The sequence below is a fragment of the Pipistrellus hanaki genome (assembly GCF_964339955.1).
Source record: "Pipistrellus hanaki genome assembly, chromosome: X".
NCBI classification, from domain to species: Eukaryota; Metazoa; Chordata; class Mammalia; order Chiroptera; family Vespertilionidae; genus Pipistrellus; species Pipistrellus hanaki.
Genome location: NC_140524.1, coordinates 42,663,829 through 42,680,207, shown reverse-complemented (window position 1 = coordinate 42,680,207; position 16,379 = coordinate 42,663,829). Strand labels below are relative to the sequence as shown.

Below are 16,379 nucleotides of genomic sequence, written 5' to 3'. Positions count from 1 at the left end.
ATTCTACCAGGGGATGATGCTTTTTAGTTACTCTTTATCATTCCTCTAGATCAGGGCAGGGGCTATCTGGCCCTTGGGCCATACAAGACTTGCAAAATCATTTGGTCTGGCCCTACCAAGGCATTAGGGCTGAGTTAATTAAATGTTTAACCAAATATAGCAGACTAATTTTTAGGTTAATACATGCAGTCCTCGGGTTACTTCAGACTTAATGTACATTGTTTAGTGGTTACATCGCCATCTCCCATTTGTGTGTGTGTATATATATATATATTTTTTAAAATATATTTTATTGATATTTTTACAGAGAGGAAGGGAGAGAGATAGAGACCTAGAAACGTCGATGAGAGAGAAACATCGACCAGCTGCCTCCTGCACACCCCCCACCGGGGATGTGCCTGCAACCAATGCACATGCCCTGGACCAGAATTGAACCTAGGACCCTTCAGTCCGCAGACCGACGCTTTACCACTGAGCCAAACCGGCTTCGGCTTATATATTTTTTTAAAAGTTCCGTCATTTTGACGTAGTTACATATGTGCTTTATGTTTGTTATTATTTATTTACCACAAGTAAAGGTCAGGAATTATCTTTTAATTTTTTTTTACTATTTCACTTCATTACTGCTGTGTATGTGCTCCACGTGAGTGACGTAAGTGCTTATGTAGGTGGGTTCTGACTTATGGCAAAAATTGTGTTACTTCGCACCATAGGAATGGATCTCCAGCATAACCCGAGGACCTATTGCAATTTTATATGACTCTCAAATGGTGTTCTAAGTATCCAAATGGCCCTTGGCAGAAAAAAGGTTCCCTACCCCTGCTCTAGATGAAACAACTTATGTTTTCTGTAGTTATTCACATGACTGTCTAGCAGCCCAGCCCAGCCCCCTGCAAGTTACTTCCTATCTGCCAGGTAACTAGATGCCATGATTGTCTTTACTATGAGACTCTTCATAGACATCAAATTCTTTTATAACTGACTTTTGGTTACTGTTTCATAGGCTTTTGACACACTAGTGACTCACTTGCCCTAAAGACAGGATCTGTGGGCCAGACCTAGGGTGAACTGAGAAAGGGATTCACTCTTGAGGTTATGTCATGCCAGTGCAGGCTGATATCCTATATTTTAGAATTTTCTTTTTTAATCCTCACCAGAGGATAGGTTGTTGTTGACTTTTAGGGGAGGGGGGAGGAACATCAGAGTGAAAAACTATCTGGACCCCACCCATACACGAATTCATGTACCGAGCCTCTAATACACACACACACACACACACACACACTCTCTCTCTCTCTCTCTCTCTCTCTCTCTGAGTGGCCAGATTATTATGTGTTCAGAGATCATAATCTTTCCACTCAGTGTATATATAGTAAAATTTATTTTTTAGCACTCAGTTGTGTGTTTTGATAATTAAAAGAGTTGTATAACCTCTATAGTCAAGAAAGAATCACCCCCCCAAAGAGCTTTTATCAAGTTTTAAATTACCCTAAGAAACAGACCTCCTTTTACTCTTAGCATGAAGCTGTATAAAGGGTATAGATAATTGTATCATTAATATTTATATTGGTAAATGAAAAAATGTGGTATTATTCCTGATACTTGGCCTGAAATTTCTCCAGCTAAATTACCAGAATAATATATTCAGCTTGTGTGGACAGTTGCTGTACTAAACTAGGTTTTCTAAAACTCTGAATTTAAACAACTATATTGAACAATGAGACTAAACTTTGTGTACTTCTCAAGTTAAAAATTATAGTGTAGTTAACCCAATAATAAAACTTAGTAATTTAATTACTTTGTTTTATTTTTTTAGAAAAAATAAATATTTTATTGTTTTATTTTATTTTTAGAAATTAGCCTTTGTGTGATAACTCAAACATTTATAAACCCTTTAGTCTTTCAAAGAATAGTGTTAACATCTCAACCATTTTTGACTAAAATTTCACACAAAGAAATAAAATAGTTAAAATGATAAATGCTAAAGGAATAATTCTAATAACACTTGGTTGTTACTTTACATATTTATTTAAGACATATACAATCAAATAAGAAACCATCTTCTTTTTTGTCCATAAAAACAAAGAGTTCTGAATGGATAAAACTTACTTTAAACCATCTATTATGAGGAGAACAAATCTAAATTACTTTCATTTTTACAAATAAACTCACAAAACCAGATTATTTCTATTTAAGTCACTGGCCCCATTATCTTGATAGTACTATACTATTTAGTCTAAAAGACAGAAGAACTACTAAAGAACTTGGATACATGCATATAAGCATAACCAATGGGCACAGACACCAGTGGGGGTGAGGGCATGAGCAGGGGTTGAGGGGCAATGGGGGGATAAGGATACAAATGTAATACCTTAATAAAGAAGAAAAAGTAAAATAAAAGACAGAAGGACTATCTCCTTGTAATAATAATGTCTGGGCAATGCAGAAAGTATATGGTGTTTAACATCAAGTAGTTGAAGGTAATCGAGATATATATATGCCTAAGTGACCAGCTGACTAGCCAGTAGATATGACATGCACTGACCACCAGGGGGCACAGGATCAAACCACAGGCATGGAAACATAGAACAGACTGATGAATCTCAGAAGGGGGGGAGGGGGATAAGGAAGAGATTAACCAAAGATCTTATATGCATACTAGAGGCATCGTACACTGGTGGGGTCCCTCAACCTAGCCTGTGGGGATCGGGCCAAAACCGGCTCTCCAACCCCCCAAGGGGTCCCGGATTGTGAGAGTGCACAGGCCAGGCTGAGGGACCCCAACAGTGCCTGAATCTGTGCACCAGGTCTCTAATTTCATATAATTCTATCCTGTTATTAATAACCTTAAGAATTAAGAGCTGTTTATAAGTGAAATAAGCCAGTCAGAGAAAGACAAGTGCCATATGTTTTCACTCATGTGGAATCTAATGAACAAACTGAACTACCAAGCGAAATAGAAACAGACTCATAGATAGACTGCTTGCTCGGGGGTTGCATCTGCTCTGTGTAGGGGTGTGTACAAGTGTATTGAGGGGGAGGGATTGAGCAAAAAGTGAAAGAACTCATGGACCTGAACAACGGGGGCAGGGGGACGGGGTGGTCAGTGAAGGTGGAAGAGGGCATAGAGGGGATAAATGGTGATGGAAATTTTTTAATTAAATTAAAAAAAAATAAGAACTTTTTTCACAAGAGAATAGTTTTTCTTCTTGGAAGTGACACTGAATAACAGAAATAAAGATCATTGTTACTTAAAGTTCTTAAAAATGAATTGGTTATTACACAGTAAATACCTCAGAGGGGTTAGTGTTTAAGGAAGCTAGTTGAAGAAATATGTTATTCATAAATTGTTTAAATCTGGAAGTTTTCAAGTTTTAAAATTCTACATAGGGAATCAGTTGCAAAATATTGACATACAAATCAATATTAGGCTTTTCAAATGGCTACCGTTTTTATAATTTAGAAAAGAAGAAAACCAGCCAAGTGCCTAAGTTTCTATGTATGTTTTTTAAAAAGATATGCACAGAAGGAAAGTACTTGGATTTCTAAGTTGGCTAAAATATTCAATTAAACTTGAAGGGGGCCGGGACCGGTTTGGCTCAATGGATGGAGCGTCGGCTTGGGGACTGAAGGGTCCCGGGTTCGATTCCGGTCAAGGGCATGTACCTTGGTTGCGGGTATATCCCCAGTAGGGGGTGTGCAAGAGGCAGCTGATCGATGACTCTCTCTCATCGATGTTTCTAACTCTCTGTCTCTCTCCCTTTCTCTCTGTATAAAAATCAATAAAATATATTTAAAAAAAAAAAAAAAAAAAAAAAAAAAACTTGAAGGGGGTTATATCATTCATGTTTTGACAAAAAAATTTAATAGACTTATCTGGCATATATATACATACATACACATACACACACATACATATACATATATGTATTTTTACTAGGTTGGAACCATATTGTTTCCCTTTTTATCATAGAGGAATGTATTAATACTTAAATATAATTAAGTATAAAAATAATTTCTTATATCAAAAACTTAAAAATTCTAAGTGAATATTTGTTTTAAACTATAGTAATAAGTATACAAAGTTAAAGGATGGAGGTGGGGGGGAGGGAAATTATATGCATACTAGTGGCTCGTTGCATGAAACTCATACACATTAAAAGGGAATTAATTAGAGGAAATATTTTAATAATGCTATTTGCCCTTTCTCTTTAATAGAAGTGTCAGAGATAAAAGAGAATTAGTAAAATGTATATGACAGTCTCACTCCTGTCAGAGTCTGGGGTGCGCCACAGGACCCAGAGTCAAGTCCCTGCCCATGCATGGGCATCAAAATCGCAAGAGATCCAGACTCGCCTGGCCCCACCCAGTCAAGCCCCACAGAAGCAGGGGGCACAGCCTCACCTTCCCCAGCCTGGGGCTGGGCAGGGGGCTCAGCTTCAGGTCCCCTGTCAAGCCTTGCTGGGCAGGGGGTGTGGCCTCAAGTCCCCCAACCCAACCCCGTCGCTCGGGCGGGGGATGTGGCCTCAGTTCCCCTGTTAAGCCCCAACGGGTGGGGGGGAGCAGCCTCAGGTCCCCCCACCTGGCACTAGGCGGGGGACATGACCTCAGATCCCCTGGCCCAGTGTGAGGGCGTGAGGGCTTGGCTACTATTTGTATATTAGGTCTTTATTATATAGGATATGCATAGCCCATGGACACAGACAATAGTGTGATAAAGGCTTGGGAGAGATGGGTGACGGGTGGAAGAGGTCAGTGAGAAAAATAAAAAAACAAAGGGGACATCTGTAATACTTTCAACTGTAAAGATAAATTTAAAAAAATATATATATTCTATTGATTTTGTACAGAGAGGAAGGGAGAGAGACAGAGAGTAAGAAACATCGATGAGAGAGAGAGTCGTCGATCAGCTGCCTCTTGCACACCCCCTACTGGGGATATGCCCGCAACCAAGGTACATGCCCTTGACCGGAATCGAACCCGGGACCCTTCAGTCCCCAAGCCGACGCTCTATCCATTGAGCCAAACTGGTCCCGGCACTTTCAACTATAAAGATAAATTTTAAAAAGAAAAAGGTACAGGGATAACATATTTTACCTAGCCTGTCCTGATACTCCTCTGATGCTATGAAATAGAAACTTTCAAATGTTACCTAAATTTGTAATCTGTGCAGATTAGTCTCTCTTATGAGCTTCTGCATCTTGTGATTTGACTAAGAATTTCCGATAGCTGACAACTTCATTAATTTTTTATTAAGCTAAAGTAAAACTTTTGCTTTACTGATATTTTATTTATGTATCTGTTAGCTGATATTCCATATCTTGATAGTCAAAGTTCTGAAATTTCCAGTTTTTCCTTCTAATTTCAAGTAATTTCCTTAACTGAAAATGACCTGTAATGAACTAGTTTTCAGCTGGCATATCTAAGAGAATATGGAGCAATTCATCTTCCAAGTTTTGGTTTTTAAGTCCAACTATAAGAAAGTGAGCCATTTGACCATGCTGGGATACAGAAGAAATAGATTAACTTACAGTTATGCATTGTTACTTTATGTTTTGTTTCCTTTTTAGTGATTGTTTCACCATCCTATCCATACCTCTCTGCTCATGTGCCTGCTGTTGCTGCGCCTCTGCCACCACCTCCATTTCCTCCTCCCCTACCTCCTCCTTTTCCTCTTGAGGTGGGAGAGGCTTCAAACTTACCACCACCACCTCCACCTTATTCCTATGATCCAAGTGGCAGTGATCTCCCTCAAGGTGAGTGGATTTTGAGACTTGGATAAGGGTTATTTATATCTGGGATTTTTTTTTTTTTTTTTTTTAGAGCAGAACTCTGGTTATCCAATAGGAGTAGGGTGGGGGACCAAAAGCAAATTGACTTGAGAGCATAATGCTAAGTAAGTGACTAAGGAAAGGAGCAACTGAAAGCTGAGAATATCTTCTGCATAATCAAGAAGTAGATGGTTGATTTCACTCCTGCTGCTCCTTTTTGTTAGCTATGTCTGCTTTGGAGATGATTCTCAACTTGATGTCTTTGCTCTCTCAATTGTTTTTCTTGAGAAGCAGGAATCAATACATAATTTTCTCCATTTTCTTAAATTCTTACCACAAATATATGAAATTCTTATGATCTTTGACATTTAATATTTGGGATTCCAACTGAATTTTCAAGACTTGGAATAAGGTGGTTTTGTTTTTGTTTTTTAGGAATCAGGGATCTAATATGCCTTGGATCTCAGCCATATATACTTGTTTCTATAATTAAACTAAGGAGGAGTAGCTTTCCATTGGATATTCTTTGTTACGCCTCAGTTTGGCAGTTTCTCGAAAGAGAATCGTAGTTGAATTGTTTGTAGCTTTATACTTTCTTTGCTATAACATTCTCTTGAATTTTATAGCTGCTTTTCTATTTTGTTATTTTTTCCCCAGCCCCTAAGGTAGTCACCAATATCATCTTCAACTCTATTCTGTTCTTTTTCTGTGCCTTAAAATTTCAGTATCATCTTTATGTAGATTATTCTTAAATCTATCTAACCCTGGCCTTTAAAGTTTCAGGTTCTTGTCTCTAGATACTTGGTAATCTTTTTTGTTCTTTTTTAAAAAAAAATTTTATTGATTAAGGTATCACATATTTGTCCTTATCCCCCCATTCCCATCCCAAACTCCTCCCACACATGCCCCCATCCCCTTGTTGTCTGTGACCACTGGTTAGGCTTATATGCATGCATACAGGTCCTTTGATTGATCTCTCCTCCTTACCCCCATCCTCCCCTACCTTTCCTCTGAGGTTTGACAGTCTGATTGATGCTTCCCTGTCTCTGGGTCTGTTTTTGTTCATCAGTTTATGTTGTTCATTATTTCCCCTAGATGAGTGAGATCATGTGATACTAGAAAATACACTTATAAGAACCGAAATTGAGACAAACAATAATGGTTATGCTGAGTCTGTAGTGAGCTTCATTCTGGGCCAACAGTTCTTTTCATTCCCAATTTTAATGTCAAACAGTTATTTCTACTTGGTAGTCATTTTCCCTTGGCTTTCTTACTTTCACTTAAAAACTGATGATGTACTCATTTTTATCTCCCTTCTTTCTTCTCTCCAGACCATATAAAATATTAACTCTTCTTAATTTCCTATTTTGTTAACAGTGTATCATGTATTAGTACTTCATTTCTTTTTATGGCTGACTAATGTTCCATTGTATGGATAACACTACATTTTATTATCTATTGGTTGATAGACATTTGGGTTGTTTTCACTTTTTTGCTATTATGAATAATATTGCTATGGATATATGATATCTGGAGAAATTTTATCACCTTATAATTTAACTTATTTTGAGTTACCTTGCTCATTACCTCCTCTTTTTGGAGTTCTACTGGTGGTTAGTCGTGTTAACTAAAACCAAAGTAAATTACTTTGTAAGTAGTAGTTATCTCTGTAGGCATCACTTATATCTCAGTATTAATAGAGCATTTAATTTGTACTATGTAGTAGCTTCATCTGAGAACCAATATGATTGCTTAGGTAGTACATTTGTATTGAAGTAAAATTTTAGCCTTGGGATGAGCAAGAAAATGCCTTTACCGATTCTTAAATATTAGTAGAGTGACATTTCTGTAATATTTCCTAATATTAAGAATAGAAATAGAATATATATTTGGTGATTTAAACCTTGGATCAGAAAATGACCTTACCTGTAGTTGTAGGTAAATGGTCATTTACTGTAAGATAGATTGAGTGGTGAGTTGATGTCAGGAGACTATATTAGTTATCTACCTTAATACTTAAACAAAAGCTTTTAAATGGTAGTTCTAATTGTTTATATCATCTAGTCACTAAAATTTAAAATTTTTAATTTTAGATACAAAAGTTTTGCAGTACTATTTTAATCTGGGATTGCAGGTAAGAGTCCTGTTAAAATTGCTTTTATAAACTTTTTATTAAAATACAGTAGATGCTATTTTGATAATCAGACTCTTAAACTTTCAGAGTCATGAATACTGTGAAGGCTCTAAAAGTTTTATTTCTGTTGTTATGAAATATCTATAAAGATTATATAGGTCATTTTTCTACTTTAGCCTCTTAGTGCTTCTGTTTCTCTTATAATATAGTTGTTAAATTGTGGTGAGCAGGGACTCTAAGCAGCACAATTTTAGCACATATTGGCCTCCATATTTAACATCATGTGCCAACACTTCACTATGTTGTTCTGTCTCAAAATAATAATTGGGTTATTTATCCTGCTTAAAATATTTTTATGGCTATTTCTGTATTTCATGTGAAAAGTAACCTGACAAATTCAGACATTTAAAGAACTGTAATACTTTTAAGCACTTGCTTATTCATAGATATTTGCAAAACACTTGATTTTCACCACTCCCCTGAGTTGTAAAATGTGGGTACTGACAAATACCTTAGTATCACTGAAAGTTATCTCTGATTTCAGGTAAGGCCTCTTTTATTTTATTCTTTCAGGGATCATTTCCCCCCTGAGATACACTTGTCTTTTAACATAACAAAATGGTATATTTCTTGAAAAGTAATGATGCATCTTAATATTTGGCAGATAGTAAACTAGATAGTCTCCTGGATATTTATTATTCTTAATATTCCCAGACACTGATTTCCTTAAAACCTTGGACATAAAATTTCCAGAAAGTTATCTTCTCCAACTGTGAGACATTTATAGATTAAAAGTATGGAGTGGGTTTTTTTGTTCTTTGAGACTGTATTTCATAAAAGAAATTTGAGAATTGAAAAAATAAACTTCCTGCCACTTCAGTTATGTTAGATTATTATAGTCACACTAGAGGCCCCGGTGCACAAAATTTGTGCACAGGGGTGTGTGTCCCTCAGCCCAGCCTGCACCCTCTCCATCTGGGACCCCTTTAGGTATGTCTGACTGCCCATTTAGGCCCGATCCTACTGGGATTGGGCCTAAAAGGGCAGTTGGATATTCCTTTCACAATTCAGGACTGCTGGCTCCCAACAGCTTGCCTGCCTGATTGCCTGCCTGATTGCCCCTAACCGCTTCTGGCTGCCAGCTTAATCACCCCATTACCACTCCCTTTCCAGCCTAACTGATGCCTAACTGCTCCCCTGCCATCCTGTTTGCCCCTAACTGCTCTTCCCTGCAGGCCTGGTTCCCCCCGAACTGATCTCCCCTGCAGGCCTGGGTCCCCCCCCAACTGCCCTTCCCTGCAGACCTGGTCACCCCCAATTTCCCTCCTCTGCTGGCCTGGTCACCCCCAACTGCCCTCCCTTACAAGCCTGGTCCCTCCCAACTGCCCTCCCCTGCTGGCCTTCTTGTGGCGGCCATCTTATGTCCACATGGGGCGGCCATCATATTTGACCACATGGGGGCAGCCATCTTGTGTGTTGGAATAATGGTCAATTTGCATATTACTTTTATTAGATAGGATAGAGGCCTGGTGCACAGGTGGAGGCTGACTGGTTTGCCCTGAAGGGTGTTCCAGATCAGGGTGTGGGTTCCCTTGGGGTGTAAGGCGGCCTGGGCGAGGAGCCTGTGGTGGTTTCAGGATGGCCACGCCCCCCCCCCCCCCCCCCCCCCCCCCCCCCCCCCCGGCGACCCAAGTTGAGGCCCTGGTATCTGGGATTTATTTGTCTTCTATAATTGAAACTTTGTAGCCTTCAGTTGAGCCAAGCCTCCTGCTCAATCCAAGGCTGCAGCCATTTTTGTTGGGATTTATTTATCTTCTATAATTGAAGCTTTGTAGCCTTAAGCGGAGGCCAAGGCAGGCCATTGCAGGTGGAAAGCTTAGCTTCCTCCATTGCCAGGGAAACACAAGCCGCCTCCTTGCTCTGTGGCTGCAGCCATCTTGGTTGGGTTAATTTGCATACTCGCTCCTGATTGGCTGGTAGGCATGGCTTGTGGGTGTAGTGGAGGTGCGGCCAATTTGCATATTACTCTTTTTATTAGATAGTATATTGAAATATTCTAATTCATTCCACAAGACTGAAGCATTTTAAAATATTCTTCCTGTATTTAACATCATGGGAATATAAGGAAATATAGAAAAATATATTAATACTTTTATATTGAATGGAATAGCATTCATTTTAGTACATCCGAAAAATGTTATGGTATAAAGAAAACCAAAATTATCTATATAATCACAGTATACTTTGATACATTTTTCAGTTTATTTTACAAAATTTGGACTATGATCGTATTTTGTGAAATTTTAACAATATGAACAGGTTTTTTGTTGTTTTCAAACATATTTTTACTAGAGACCCCATGCATGAAATTCATGCATGGAGGGTGGGGGGCATTGTCCCTCAGCCCAGACTGCACCCTCTCCAAAATGGGACCTTTCGTGGGATGTCTGCCAGTTTAGGCCCACAAGGATCGGGCCTAAACTGGCAGTGAGATGTCCTTCTCACAATTTGGGGCTGCTGGCTCCCAACAGCTCGCCTGCCTGCCTGCCTGATTGCCCCTAACTGCTTCTACCTTCCAGCCTGATCACCCCCTAACCACTCCCATGCCAGCTTGATCAATAGCTAGCTGTTCCTCTGCTGGCCTGGTTGCCCCTATCTGCCCTCCCCTGCAGATTTGGTCCCCCCCAACTGCCTTCCCCTGCTGTCCTGGTAGCCCCTAACTGCCCTCCCCTGCTGTTCATCTTGTGGTAGCCATCTTGTGACCACATGGAGGTGGCCATCTTGTGCAAGGGTGTGATGGTCAATTTGCATATTACCTCTTTATTATATAGGATTGATTTCAGAGAGGAAGGGAGGGAGAGAGAGATAGAAACATCAATGATGAGAGAGAATCATTGATCGGCTGCCGCCTACACGCCCCCTACCAGGGATCAAGCCCACAACCCAAGCATGTACCCTTAATCGGAATAGAACCTGGGATCCTTTAGTCGACAGGCCGATGCTCTAGCCACTGAGCAAAACTGGCTAGGGCAATAATATGAGTGTCTAAAATATATTTGACAGTATGACTTTTTAAATTTCTTGTATTGTGTTCTATCATGGATATATCATAATTCATTCATGTAGTCCCCTGTTGTTTAATATTTAGGTTTAATGTGTTTTGCTTTTGAAAATAATGCTATTAAGGCATATCTGTATGCATGTCATTGTGTATATCTCTAATTTCCTTCACTTGCTTTCCTAAAAGAATTTCTAGCCGAAGCCGGTTTGGCTCAGTGGTAGAGCGTCGGTGTGCGGACTGAAAGGTCCCAGGTTCGATTCCGGTCAAGGGCATGTATCTTGGTTGCGGGCACATCCCCGGTAGGGGGTGTGCAAGAGGCAGCTGGTCGATGTTTCTCTCTCATCAACATTTCTAGCTCTCTATCTCTCTCCCTTCCTCTCTGTTAAAAATCAATAAAATATATTTAAAAAAAAAGAATTTCTAAGTCTAAATATGAAATACAGATGCTGCAAAAGATCTTAAAATTGTAATAGAGAATAGGTTTTCTATATCTTTTAAGTAAAAAAAAATCATTGTTACCCCACTTGAAAATTATGGCCCAACTTTTTTTTTTTTTTAGACAGGAACTGTGTTCATTTTCTTAAAGTGTTTGTTTTTTCTTTTTCTTGCCCAAGTGCTATCATCACAACTACTGGCACTCCATGGTCTGTGTGCCACAGATGCAGCAGCAGCATTTTCACGTAGAGAATTATCCCATCTGCACTGATACACCTACTCTGGTAGATCAGACCGTTCCTCAGTTGTACAGTGATGTGGGAAGACAAGATGGCATGCAGGTAGAAGCATCAACAAATGGTGAGCATGTAATGAGATTGCCTGGAAGAAAGACAATTGGATTTTATTGTGTATATTTAATAATGACCTTCAGATATTGTGTTAGGTCCAAATACTAGATCATTGTTTCTCAAAGGATGGTACATGGGTTCCCGCAGACCCTCTGAAGGGATCCATGAGGCCAGAAGTATTTATCATAATACACAGATTTTCTTTGTCCCTTTCACTCTGTTACATTTGCATTAAGGATGTAAAAATCAGGTGGGCAAAACTGCTGGCACATAAGCACAAATCAAGGCAGAGGCACCAAACTATGTAAGGAATCAATGACTTCCTCACTGCCACACTCTCGTGATAAAAATTCCAGTTTGATTTCTTTTTTTTTTTTTACTTCATCAAAGATGTTTATATTTTTATTAAATATTTGTCTTTGAATAATTGTACTTACTCTGTTTGAAAAAACTGGGAAGTAGTCATCAGGCATTATGCATACTGAAATATGGTTAACTTAAAAGATTTATGATATTGAGTTCTGAGATTAACTAGCTAACGTTTTTCATGGAACGCTATTTTTCCTTGAAAGAATGATAGACAAACAATGGTTATTCAGACTGGGGGTTCTGGCACACATTTTCTCAAATGAACAGCATGAGCCTGCCACTTCAAGAAAAACAACGGATAGTATTTGTTGTCTAAGATAAAAAATTAAAATGAAAGTTAAAATTTTGGAAAACTTGTATCTACCACCATGATGTTAACAGCTTGGGGCTATTAATGAATGTGTTTTTTACAATGTGTAATGTAATGGTGTCAGCATTTGGGAACTCATAGACAAAGCAACTATTCTTTCGGTCTCAAACTGCATAACTCAGTGAAATAATATTTTCCCAGTTACTAATGCATGATGTTACCTGTACATATTTTATAAAAGATATATAAAAATGCAAGATAAAACTGATTTTCATATTAGCAAAGTATGAAAAATTTGGATTGCTATCCTATATAATAAAAGGCTAATATGCAAATTGACCAAATAGTGGAATGACTGGTCGCTATTACGCCCACTGACGACCAGGGGGAAGATGCTCAACGCAAGAGCTGCCCCCTGGTGGTCAGTGCACTCCCACAGGGGGAGTGCCACTCAGCCAGAAGCCAGGCTCATGGCTGGCGAGCATAGTGACAGTGGCAGGATGTCTAACTGCTGCCTTAATCCCACTCCCCGCAGAGAGTGAGCCTAAGCCATCAGTCAGACATCCCCTGAGGGCTCCTGAACTGCAAGAGGGTGCAGGCTGGCTGAGGGGACCCCTTCCCCCAAGTGCATGAATTTCGTGCACCAGGCTTCTAGTTGATTTATAACAAACTACTACTTACCTAGTTTTGTTGTAACATCAAAGATCTACAATAACGAACTACTTACTAAAAGACTTCTCTTTTCCAAGTATTATACATATCTGTATGAAGCCATATTTTCTTCATATACTTCAACCAAAACAACATATCATAATAGATTAAATACAGAAGCAGATTTGAGAATCCAGCTGTTTTCTGTTAAACCATACATTAGAGACTTGCACAAGTGTGAAATAATGCCACTTATGACAGTTTTCTTTTGTTTAGGATAATAAATGCATTTAGCATAAAGAATTTGTGTTAACATGAAGGGCTTATTTTTACATGAATTAATATTTTTCAGTTTCTCAGTTTAATACTTAATATGGTAAATGTTTATAAATATAAGCCACATAAACAAAAGCTATTTGGGATCCTCAATCTTTAAGTGTAAAGGAATCTTAAGACTAAAAAGGATGGTTGCATTTTGAAGGTTTTAGAATAGGATCATTGGATGGCCCTTCTTGGAAAGAATCAGCTGGAGGTAAGAAGAAATAGTGTGGACTAACCTAACGAAATGTGTTTCTCATTCCAGCACTGCTACTCAATGGTTGTGATCTTGGCTAAGTTACTTATCCTAAGTTAGGGGTGTCGAACTCAATCAGAGAAGGGGCCAAAATCTAAAATCCAGCCTAAATCGCGGGCCGAATGGTTTACTGAACAGTCATAAACTGACAATGTCATAAACTGACAGCGGAGTGCAGTGATGACAGCACGGTGCGGGCCACATTGCAAGGCCTGGCGGGCTGGATTTGGCCCGCGGGCCTTGTGTTTGACACATGTGTCCTAAGTCTAATTTTCTGTAAAACCGGAAATACCTGACTTGCCAGGGTTGTTATAAGAATGAATAGAGACTTTATGTATAAGTATACTGTGCCTGGTGCATGTGAGGAATGTGCATTTCCTTTCTCTCCTCCCTTTTTAAAGCATATTAATGGTTTTGGAATATTAGCACTATAGAATCTTACTCCTAGTATGGTGGTGTGATGTAGCCCATGGTAATAAAAATTAAAATATCAACCTTTATTGCATTTTTGTGCCAGATACCTCTTATAGATCTATTTTTTATTTATAGTAAACCATGAGACAGTGGTGGTCTTAATTTCACAGAATGAGCTAATCTAAGTTATCACAAGTAATGAAGGTACTCCTTTTTGTTTAATATTTATATGTAGTCAATATATAGTAAGGTCACACCAACATCTATTGATATTTCCGCTAATACTGACTCATGATAGTAAAGCTGCTATTAAATTGAATTTATGCTAGGATCTTAATGACATTCAAGAGGTGGCACTTAAATGTTTAAATGTCCTTCAGAACTATACCTTGAAGTGTAGACAAGGCTATGTAGACATTGAGTTCTTAATTGCAAAAGTAATAAAAAAATGGTCATCTGGATGGTATGTGTTATATTGGAAAACTAGTGGCTAACTTGGTTGTGAGCAACTCTTATTAGAATTTAGTTGACTAGAAGGATTCTAACAAATGTTTATGTATTTATTCTGTTGGTGCAAAAACCATCCCAGAGAGATAGCTAGCACTAGGTAGAATATATTTGACATATTATATACATGCACGTGTATGCATGTGTGTATAATATTTTCCAATTAGGAAATGCTCATATAATCTTTTAGTAGTCTGTTTTAGTCAAATTTTATATCTAAACTGCTCCTGCTGCAATTTCTGTGATCTTTACTATAGTTAGTGCTAATTTCATTTTTACATGTAAAAACATTCATTTATAGTTTTGTTTAATGAATCTTTGTATATAAAGTGTACTAAATGCAGTATTTGTTTCAGGTACTTTTCCAAATGCTGACCCTGCATCTGTCCCTCATGGAACAGTCTATTATCCAGTGATGACAGATCACTGTGGGCAGCCAACTTTGCCGGGTTTTGATTCCTGCCTTCCTGTTATGCCGGAGTTTTCCTATGTTGCCCCTTGGCATCCCATTGGTGCAGCATATGGTGGTTCTCCTCACATTTTTGGTGCTATGAATCCTGGCCCAGTTGGCTATATTGCTTCACCTCCCTCACCTTCTCATTTTGTACCTCGGAATATGTAAGATTCAGCAGTATGATGTATTCTTGCACTGCCATTTTTCTTGCTTTTTTGATTTTTTTTTAAACTATTCTATGTTAGTGTTTAAGTGATTTAGGTGGTGAGAGTGCTTACTAGTGTATCCATCTTTAAGATTATTTTATCTTTTGATTTAAAATAGTACTTTAAAATAAAGGAATATTACTTTGGGCTGTGAATAAGGAAATTGAGATGAATGTATAACTAGCCTCATGTTGAGCATACTTAGTTGTATTCAGCTGTCTTCCTGTCAGCCAGCTTGTCAGTTGATAAAAGGAATAAGTCATACAAACTATTTCCTTGGTTTAGATGTCACACATCAGATTAAACTACAAAATTCTATTAACTTCCACTTTTCTCTAGAAAATGAAGCAAAAATCAAGAGCAGTTGTTTCTGGGTAACTAACAATATTAAATGAGAGCTCTTTGGGTTTCTTAAGAATAGTCTGAACTAAGTTGCGTTGTGTGATATTTATTAGTTTCGAAGGCACATGGTGCTCTGCTTTAGATTTATCCCATATGCTATTGTTTAATGTTGGATTTATGTAACTTTTCCTGCACAGTATTGAATTGGTATCATTTGCACAATTAGCAGTAAATAAAAAATAGCATTTAAAATTGTTAAAATAATTGGTATTTTCTTCATTTCTGCTTTTTTATGGTAACACAGAGTACCAGACATTTGATCATTCTAATGTGTTTTTTCACTAGTATTTGGGTTACAAAAGCATGTGAATTTATAGCATGAACTGGCAGAGCCAGTTGAAATATTATTTAATCTCAAGACATTGCAATCTATACTACCATATCTGTTGTTGCTTTTCCCTTGGGAATGATCCTTTTTTAGGTAGTATTTCTGTTTTGTTTTTTTAAATCTGTTCACTCTCTTATGAAACTTCAATCTAGACTTAATTTCTCATTGTCCTATACTTCCAGTAGTTGTCACATCTTTCCATTTTTGTTTTTAGACTTATATTGCATCTCTCCAGGCCCACCTTATCTCTAACTTTCTGTGAGACATATTTTTATCAGCCTATCATCTCCCTTTCATCTACATAAAGGACACAAGATTTTCTGTACCCATCAATTCTCCTCTGTGGGGTAATTAATCTGAATACTTTGCTATAGCTCAACTGACAAACAGCAATTTTTAAAGTGTTCTTTCAT

The 16,379-nt window shown here is 38.1% G+C and overlaps 1 protein-coding gene across 1 annotated transcript in view; it reads left to right on the top strand.

The window, feature by feature from the left end:
- ALG13 (ALG13 UDP-N-acetylglucosaminyltransferase subunit) overlaps positions 1-15,842 on the top strand; it is a 75,109-nt gene extending 59,267 nt beyond the window's left edge. Inside the window, 4 exon segments of the mRNA XM_084870437.1 lie at positions 5,571-5,756; positions 7,865-7,905; positions 11,581-11,761; positions 14,933-15,842. Of these exon segments, the coding sequence (XP_084726563.1) occupies positions 5,571-5,756; positions 7,865-7,905; positions 11,581-11,761; positions 14,933-15,198 (674 nt within the window). The 3' untranslated portion in view covers positions 15,199-15,842.
- Positions 15,843-16,379: the final 537 nt, after the last annotated feature.